At 39.5% G+C, this 9,328-nt stretch overlaps 1 protein-coding gene across 7 annotated transcripts; it reads left to right on the forward strand.

The window, feature by feature from the left end:
• Window positions 1-510: 510 nt before the first annotated feature.
• EIF1B (eukaryotic translation initiation factor 1B) lies at window positions 511-9,071 on the forward strand. Of its 7 annotated transcripts, none has more exons than XR_008966309.1 (5): window positions 511-762; window positions 2,872-3,035; window positions 3,719-3,820; window positions 4,417-4,652; window positions 5,953-9,071. XR_008966309.1 is itself a non-coding variant. In XM_057381051.1 (4 exons), exons 1-4 carry the CDS (start codon window positions 732-734, stop codon window positions 4,459-4,461), a joined length of 342 nt encoding a protein of 113 aa, XP_057237034.1. In that variant the 5' UTR covers window positions 511-731; the 3' UTR covers window positions 4,462-5,946. The 7 variants fall into 7 exon arrangements, 1 of the variants encoding a protein (XP_057237034.1); XR_008966311.1 differs by having other exon boundaries at window positions 6,099-9,071; XR_008966312.1 differs by having other exon boundaries at window positions 4,417-4,611.
• The last annotated feature ends 257 nt before the right edge of the window (window positions 9,072-9,328 follow it).

Here is a 9,328-nt window from a genome sequence, read left to right on the forward strand (position 1 = left end):
GTGCTAACTGCCTCCCTCACCACACTCAGCGTTTAAAGCGGCATTTTGTCCAGCGAGGGAGGCCTGAGGGAAGGAGCTTCCAACATATTTTARTGGGGAAGGGAAAGCACTCTCCCAGTTCATGTAATTCCCACAAAGTAAAACACCCAAGCTCAAAACYAAGAAGGAAGATTCTCACTTCACAACAAATTATTATATTCAGGGTATGCTCTTGATGTTCAATCCCAGTTTAAAAACACACTGTTACCACCAGAGTGCTTTTTTTTCTACAACTATATTCTCATTACACCCATACAGACTATGCCAAAATCTTTTGATATTTAGGTCAGGGGTTTTTTTTTTCTACTTTCACTATCTCCGAGCGCGGAGAGACCTCGGTCGCGGGTGGGGTTCGRTGGCCTCAGAGCCGCTGAGGGCGTCACGCGCGGGACGCCATTTTGTGCGGCGCGCGGCGGGCGGGCGGCGCCCGTTGGCGGTGCCAGGGGTGGTGCGGCCGAGGGGCGGGGGGTCCCTCCCTTCACGTTTTATTTTCCTTTGCGCCTCCTCCTCCTCTTACTCCTTCCTCTCGCTCCTGCGCTCCCTTTCGGGTTCGCTTCCCCGCGTCCCTCTGCTTTTGTTACCCCTCCCCTCGCTCCCTCCCGCTCCCCGCCCCCGCGTGGCACTGCGGAGCCGGAGACGTGACCCGAGCGGACTCGCTTCCCCGCAGCTCCAGCCTCTCCCCGCAGAGTCGCATGTCCTCGATCCAGAACCTCCAATCCTTCGGTAAGAGCCGCCACCCCCGCAGTCATCCCCTCGGCAAACCCACCCATCGCCCCCGGCCCCTTGGTCCTGCCCCGGCCGCCTCGYCCTTCCTCCGCGTTCGCCAGGGCCGCGGGCCCCCCGCCCCTGCGGTGACATTGAGGGGGTGTCGCCGTCGCCGCGTTGCTCCGTGAGGCAGCGCCGGTGGCTCGTCCTTGTCCTCCGCGCCGCCGGCCTCGGGACGTGCTCGGTGTGTGCGGCGGRGAGACCTCGGGAGGGAGGCTCAGCCCCTCGCCGCTCCCGTAGGACGTGCTGCCATGTTCTCTGCTCTGACACCCCGTGTTAAGGGTTCGGATCCTCTGCTAAGGAAATAATTTCATCAGTTACAGTTGGTTTGCTGCCTTCTCTTGTCCGCAGCAATGTCCCAAAACAAGCCCTGCGGAGATTATTGTTTCTATAGAGTGAGCTACGCAGGTGGCAGATCATTTCTCTCCTGTCAGAGGGAAGTTTAACCGTGCCGGGCCAGCGTTCTCTCTTATCTATAAGCAGCAGAAGTGAGCAAATTAGCACTTTGTACAATAATGTCAGGCTTTTGATCGCAGCTTTGACTTTAATCTACTGGATTTATAAGCCAGGTGAGAAGGTTACGTTCAGTCACGATTTCGGAGCTCACCCTGTGCTTAAGGTAGGTGCCGCCCAGAGGATTTGTTTGAAGAGATCCGATGTTGACACCTACAGTGCTTGCTTATCTCCAGCCTAGAGCCCTAAACTCTGCCAAGTTATCTTGGCTTATCTCCAGCCTAGAGTCCTAAACTGCCAAGTGATCCTCATGCCCAAGTCCTCTTTCTTTCACTTTTTCTTTGACTAAAATTTTCTGTTAGTGTTTGCGCCACAAGTTGTGGGAGACAGTAAAATTCAGCATGGTTTAACAAATTCCATGGTAGAAGTTGAGCTAGTCAAGGTAACAAATGCTGTACTTCTTTCCTGTGGTAGTTGAATCCTCATTATGCTTTCAGTGCCTTTAATGCTYGAGTCATTCTTGTTTCTACAAGGATCTGTCAGTCTGCAGCTGAACTACTTCTTTTTATGTTTCTGCTGAAGTTTTACTCATTTGGGGCATTTCTTTCTAGTGTATGGCAAAATGTGATCRGTGTTTTTAGATCTCAGTTTTTGAAAGGAGGTTTGGGAAATTGTACCTTGCATGGCTATTGAACCTACATGGACAGTTAAATATCATTCTGATTAGTACAAAAAAATGACATGCGATTATTCTTAAAAAGTAAAGTACTTCGTGCTTCAGGGTTTATTTGRAGCTACTGATTAGGAGACTKGTAGAGCTGTAAAATTTCTTGATTRAGTGTTAYGTTTKTGTGGAGTACAGAGAATAAGAAGTGTTAACTCAGAACCCCCCTTCTTTCTAAATGTCTTTCTGTTTTATCTGTGCTAGATAAATGCTAAGCTTGGAAGAATTTGAGAACTGACCTTTCTTTAGTCAAAGCTAAATTCATTTTGTTACATTTCTTGACTAAAGCTGATGACTGGAGAAGTTCTGGTTTAYAGGCAGCCTCTGGCATCTGTTAGAGTTTATCTCTTTTTTTATTTCTTTCAGTATCCAAGAGTTGCATTCATGCCATAACATGTTGGTAGTGTGGTAGTTACCACAGTATGAGACTTCTGTTCAAGACCTGTAAGGGAATATGTGTTCCAGAGCTTTTTTATTTCTCTGTTTTTATCAGTTGATCTGGTAGAGATACCCATTACTTTATTTCACTTTTAACGTATGCGACTAAAACTTTTGTAGATTTGGTGTTCTCTCAGAGCCATGTTTTCGGTTTCAGAGCTTCAGGATTTACAGTAAACTGTAGCAGAAAATTGTTCATACCTGGGAAGACATGGAAGAAACTGGGTGTGTGGTAGGTGTGAGGACTGTCCTGAGTATGTAGTGTAACGAGATTTAATACAGTGGTAGAAAAAAGCACTCTGGTTTTAACAGTGTGTTCTTAAACAGGATTAAACATCAAGATTATACCCTGAATACAATAATAATTTGTTGTGAAGTGAGAATCTTCCTTCTTAGTTTTGAGGTGGCTGTTTTTCTTTGTGGGAATTACACGAATCTTTTTCTTCCTGCAGACCCCTTTGCTGATGCAACAAAGGGCGACGACTTACTCCCGGCGGGGACAGAGGATTACATTCATATAAGGATCCAGCAACGAAACGGAAGAAAGACACTAACAACTGTTCAGGGCATTGCAGATGATTATGACAAGAAGAAACTTGTGAAAGCCTTCAAAAAGGTAAACTTGTTGATTTGATTTGATTTGATTTGATTTGATAATAAGTATACGTAAAGAAATGAGATAGCTTTTAGTACTAAGTAGCAAAATGTTTATTTCACTTAATTCTTCTCAGTGCACATCACTTTCATATTCAAATCCTTTCCCTTTTTCAAAACAGCTATCAGTGTCTAGTGACACTGATTTTTGCTAARAAGTTGAACATTTTTATCTTACAAAGAAGTAAATAAAATAAATTCTGAATGTTTTGTTAACATTTCATAGATATATGGTTTTGTTGATGGGAAGAATAAAATCAGTTTGAAGTAGAGCTGCTTTTTATTCCTGCCTCTGTTACAGCTGGGTTCTGCTCAAAATAGAGGCGTTTAGTTTTGCCAGGATAAAAATACTTATTTTAAAATAGTGTAGAGTTGAAAGGCTGTGTCTTATGACTTTGTTTTTCATTCTTGCAATGACTGTTGACCATTTCCTTCTGCACAGTAGCTAATCCTGTCATTGCCTGAATTTACCGTCAGCAGTTTATTTTGTGTATGTATCAGCAGATAYGTTCCACTTGTTTTCTTTGCCTGGCTTGGCATCAAAATTTAGTAAGAAKCTTCTGAGATAAAGTTCTCCTGAAAAGACTGACTAAGCAAAATCATGATGTACAACAGATATCTTATAATATGAATGTTTCTYTCTAGAAATTTGCTTGTAATGGTACTGTGATTGAGCATCCTGAATACGGTGAAGTTATCCAGCTGCAGGGTGACCAGAGGAAGAACATTTGCCAATTCCTCTTGGAGGTGAGGGACAACAGATTAATATCTAAACCTCTCTGGAAGCAGTAGGGTGACAGGTGGTACTGATGCTAATTAACCAGYTGAAGATGGCCACTATAGTTCCTTTGTATTTTCAGCCAGAAAGTAAAATGACACTTGCAGAATGAGAGTAAGCCTTTGGTAAGAATCAAAGCACTGTAGAATGCCTTTGCCCTGTTACAACACACTGCTTGTTCTCTGGCAGTGCAACTTGAGCTCTGTGCTTGTAAAATCAAGTGTTCGATGCAGACCATAATCGTGAGACTGAAAACAYTGTAGAGGAAAGAGGCTTACTCTGATGCAAGTGATGATGCAGAGTTGTTACACTGTCAAAGCATAAGTCTTAGGATTATAGAACAAATCAGATGTCTGATAAGATTTTCTTTTCTTTCTTGTCTGATAAGATTTTCAATTCTTTTGCTTGGCCCAGAAACATTCTGTAAGCTAAAAAAAATGTTTCATTGAGTATATACACTGTATAGCAGTTACTTTAAACAAAGTCTAGGATTGCTGTAACTTGATACYGCTGTAATAGCCTAGGTATGTACGCTCTACTAAAGTATGTTATTTTTCTCCTTTAGATTGGCATTGTCAAGGAAGAACAACTGAAAGTTCATGGTTTCTAACATACCTGTACTCTTATGAAGAACCCTGCAGTATTGGTCTTACCTATCCTGGCTCTTCTGTGAAAAATGAATCTTGGCAGTGAATGGACTTCCCTGTTACCTGAACATAYACAATTTGATTCAGATTTGCATGACTGCATGAAACAGGTGGTGTGTAGTCTAGAAACACATAAGAAAACTTCAGTAAGATGGTAATGAAGACATTTGTGAACTTTARCACATTTCCAATGGAAATGTATTAGTGATGATTGTTCAGTTTAGTACTCTCCATCTGAGTTAAGTGTGTGAGTTTTATTCAAATAGTGTGTGTTGTTGCTTAAAAATAAAAGTTTATTCATATAATTTCTGGGGTATTTGAAATGCTTTAGCCTAACTTTTAAACTAGTAATGCAGCTTTGCTGAAGAATGGCTGAACTGCTTTGTGGCAAGTGTAGCTCACTGCTGATTGAAGAAATTGGAAAATCTACGTGATTAAGTACTAGCTGATTAATCAGTAGATTAGCTTGATATGATCTTACCCTGTAGCTGTAAGACTAGAGCTTTATAGCTTATAGTGTAGATGTCCCTTAGTAGCAGCATAATAAGATCAATTGTTTGCTGTGTAAGTAACTGAATCTTCTGTAAAATTTATTGCAGTGACTATAAGGTATTAGAGTGAAGAAAAGTAGGGGTAAAACAAGCTGAGCTCCTCATGGGCAAAAGTCCCAAAACATTTGAAAGAAGTGGATGGGATATTGTTTCTCCTCTGTCAMTGAGTAAGGGGAAAAGACATTACATTGGCTTCTGCCATGACTTGCATTTAAAGTTGGCAAGCAGAGTGCTTCAGTGAGCTGGTTGTGGTATCTGCAGGAGTAGGGAAGGGAACAGGCTCTGCACTAATCTCCTTGTTATGAAAAGTTTTCCTAGGATTAATGGTTGACACGGAGGGTTTTGTAGTGATGTTTGGGTGTTACTACAGAAAGCTGATATGGTTTACTTTTCTAGAAGGCAATTCATTCAGCATTACTGCAAGTTACAGTAGGTTTGTTCCACCATGCTTTTAAACTAGTTTTAGTTAGCTGTAGGCATTTGGTATTCTGGTTGTAGTCTCTTGAAGAACTACATTAATTCATTTGATGAAACATGCAGATGTTGTCTTGAGGTAGATACAGAGTATTTTTCTAAAACAATTCAAAACATGCTGRGCTGCAAAACCCTAACAATAGYGGGAAATGATTAAAAAACTTTATGTGATATCATGTATTCTCTGAAAAATAAAAAGAGACATTTCTTTACTGCTAAGATTTAAGAATAACTTAGCCAGAAAAAAAAATGATGAAATCAATAAAATAATGGTTTACTACCTAAGTAAACATCAGGAATAGGCAAAACTATATTACTTAATATCACATGTACTTGTACTTCCATACTTGTGCTATTCATATTTGCCTTTCTAAACAGAAATGTTTRATTTTAACTCATTTGAACTGTTCTTTTTTTCTTTTTTTTTAGATTTTTGAGTTCAGATATGAAGCCTTAGGACACTAGGAGCAATTAGGGGAGCATTATATGACTATTTCTTTCTCCGTCTGATGTAGACAATTCCACTTGTAAAAATCCAGTCTCTCAATTTCCACAAATTCTGCCTGATCTTACAGATCTTAACTGTTCCAGAGAAAGGATGGTCCAGAAGATTGTATACTGCTAAGGTGCAATACGTTCAGGAAGAGGGAATGCCTGCTGCAAAACGCAAAATACCCACATACCAAATGAAAATCCAAAAATAAATCTTATGCAAGTCTTGCAGATGAGCAGAATAAAATCATTCTACTGCAAGTTTACCTAGTCCTGATTCTTAAATGCTAAACTAATCAATCTTTTGTGGGTACATAGCAATTAGTGATTTTCATTTTATCACATGCCAGAAAAACTGATATTCTCATTGAAAGCTTGTTCTCCTACCCAAAAGGAAAAACAAGCATTATCTTCTATTTTACTGGTATTCCATAAGTACTTCTAGTGGGCTTTGAMTTGAAGATTAACAAATGACTAGCAGGTCTCGTGTTACTGAGTCAGTCTTCATTTCAGATGGCATTCCATTAACTTTTGCTACCTAAGCTTGAGTCATTTCTCCCTAGTCATTCTGCTTGGAATAAAAAGGAAAAATCTTTGGTTTTCTGCTTCCTCGTTTAAAAATCCTTTCTGGTAGGAGGATCCTTGCAATTGATAGGTGGCTTGGGTGGAGATGCTTGTGTTTTGACCTTAGAAGGGYAAAATTATAAGGACATGTAATAAGAAATAACACATTTGAAGTTTTAAAGAGATGAGATTTGTTGTGACAACAAACCATTTAATCTTTCTAGAAGAGCAGAAATTTTTGTCCTTGAGTGTTTTAAACTAAAWCAGTGTTTCTAAGATTGTAATTAGCCTTGTTCGTGCCCAAACCTCTCTGTATGTTCTGGATGAAAGGCTTCAACAATATCATGTTTTGTCATATTGTTCTGAAATGTCTTTGTCAAAGCTAARCTTATTTGGACTACCTATCCATATTTTAAGAATGCTGAAAATGAAGGCTTTGGAAAAGAACTGTTTAAAGTGCTACCACAATAATCTATTTTCAGGATGAAGGCAGGTTTCAATCTTTTTATCTATTTCAAAATAGGTTAAAAGATGTTAAAGGATGTGGCCCGTAATTGTCCAGGAAGTAAAAAGGAGCTTATAATAGAAAACACTTCTGAAATCCACTAATAGGACTTGAGGCTGGCCAAGCTAAGACTGTGAAGAGCAGTGGTTTGTTTTTTTTGTTGGAATATTGGGAAGTCTGTGTCCTTCAGACCTACAAGTCATGATTGCCTTCCTAATGGTACTTAGGCATAATCTCAAGGTGTTATTGGATGTAGAAACTTTTTTTTTAAATTCACAGCCTTGTGCGTAGTTTTATTAGGCTGTTCTACTGACTGTGAGCTGACACACTGAAGTAAGGTATTGCATAAATAAATTCATTGTCTCTTCTGAGTCTACRTCTACTTAATGAAGGTGTGAGCAATGAAACCCTCTCTTCCTAAATGCTGRTAGCAGTTCTTGTTTGTAGAATATGAGATTTAGTCATTTAAGTGTGTAAGCTGCCTACTTCCTCTTGCTGTGTGAGCTATCAGGCCCTTGGCTGTCACCTGTGGTCTGCTAAATCTGACTGTCTCAGAGATGGGTATGGGGGGCATAACTATGGGCAGGTAATTTTCTCGAGTGRGATAACCTTTGAAAAGAGGAATGCCTGGCCTGTGTGTGTGTACTGTTCATTGCCACAGTGGCTTTGCTTAAACCTTGATTCCTGAACTGCATTTTTGCACAGCCTRAATGAAAAACATTTTGTTTGGGAGAGCTTCTTTGGAGGGAGAGGAGGAAATTAGAAAAAAAAAAAAAAAACCCTATGTCTTAGGACATATGTTTATATCTGAAGTCTGTTTTCATTAATTTACATTCCTGGACTGCAAGACCTCTGTAATACTGTTACTTTTCYCTCTCTCTCTCTGTAGCTTTATAAATCCTAGTTAAACGTCCTTCAGAGTTGGACACTTGAGGTTCTAAATATATCTAAAATGATTATAAAACTTTAAATTTTGAAGAATCATTGAAGCTTAAGTTTCAACTATTTGAAATAATAACAATTAGGCAGAACTCCTCATTTTTTCCTATACTGCKATCTTGCTTATAGTTGGAATGTAGGTGCCCTGAAGATGCATTTGTTAYTTACAGCCAGGCAGTAATCAGATATCCCTGCTGTAATGCCATACCCCCTGTTTGTAGGGTTTTTAAAAATTTTATCTGAAGTGCAGCACTCTTACAGCCTGTRCTACTATAATTTTGCAGTATGGGACAGTTGTACCTTGAGTTCYAGTGAGCAATTATCTTTTCCTTAATCCTTCTGCGAGGCTCTAGTGTACGGAGTCCATGTGTTACACCTTTAAGAGGCTCACCTGTGTTATACTTTAAGTTCCTCACACTGTATTAAAATATATAAAGATGGATATTTAGCCAGTTAAAGAGGGTAGCAGGCTTTTTTATAACTCACTTTGGGACACATCAGGGGTTCCTTTTTCCTTGTATGTGTTCGGTGTTGATCGGTGTCACCAAACATTCCTCTTACTGATGGGCTGCTGCCATTGGGGAGATGGAAGTGGGCTTAGAGGAGTGTGTGTGTAAGTACTATGACTTTCTACATCTGTAACCAGGGATCTATCCYCTGTGCATGGCAACATGAAGTTTGTTTTCCTTGCCAGATCAAAAACTCTTGAGATCATTAAGGGAAAAATGGCATAGTTGTTTTATGTTTTCTGTACAGATATTTTATGCCTACTGTTTCCACTGTAGATTAAAAATACAAAAATTATTTTAAAAGAGGATTTGTACTTGACATACTTTTTWAAGTTTGCTATGTGCCTGTCATGGATCTCTTAATGAACAAGTCTTAAGCTGTATTGGAGTATTGCTACAGAGCWGAGACAACAAAGTCTTTTAAAATAGTGCCAGTGTTATTTGCTGTATGCTTTTCTAAAACAAATGGAATTTTATGCTGTTGTTAAGGAGGATTATTTTTCTTTTGGTGGAAGATAAAAGTAACAGAATTTAATACAGATGTGTGTGATCCTTTTGTAAAATCAGATTTGATTTCATACAGAATTTTATATTTCCTCCCTYAAATTTCTAACATAGTCTGCATTCATCAACTTAAAAATACTGTGACTTGTCCTGGAATACCATAGCTCTTAAACAAGATCATCCTATTGGCTTGAGGTCTAAAATTTTGGGTAGAAGAGGATTATCTAATTTTTTTAAGAAGCAAAATGCACAGTATTTTAGGATAGTAATGTGCTCAAGTCTGGTTTCAGCT

Source organism: Malurus melanocephalus, unplaced genomic scaffold (assembly GCF_030028575.1).
Source record: "Malurus melanocephalus ecotype Western Australia unplaced genomic scaffold, MMel_1.1 scaffold_489, whole genome shotgun sequence".
In the NCBI taxonomy this organism is placed as follows: Eukaryota; Metazoa; Chordata; class Aves; order Passeriformes; family Maluridae; genus Malurus; species Malurus melanocephalus.

What these genes read in the sequence shown, in the direction of transcription:
- EIF1B (XM_057381051.1), top strand. Translation starts at nt 732, where the DNA reads ATGTCCTCGATCCAGAACCTCCAATCCTTCG. An exon ending in CCAGAACCTCCAATCCTTCG is followed by an intron (nt 763 to 2,871) that starts GTAAGAGCCGCC and finishes TTCTTCCTGCAG; the next exon opens with ACCCCTTTGCTGATGCAACA. An exon ending in TTTGCCAATTCCTCTTGGAG is followed by an intron (nt 3,821 to 4,416) that starts GTGAGGGACAAC and finishes TTTCTCCTTTAG; the next exon opens with ATTGGCATTGTCAAGGAAGA.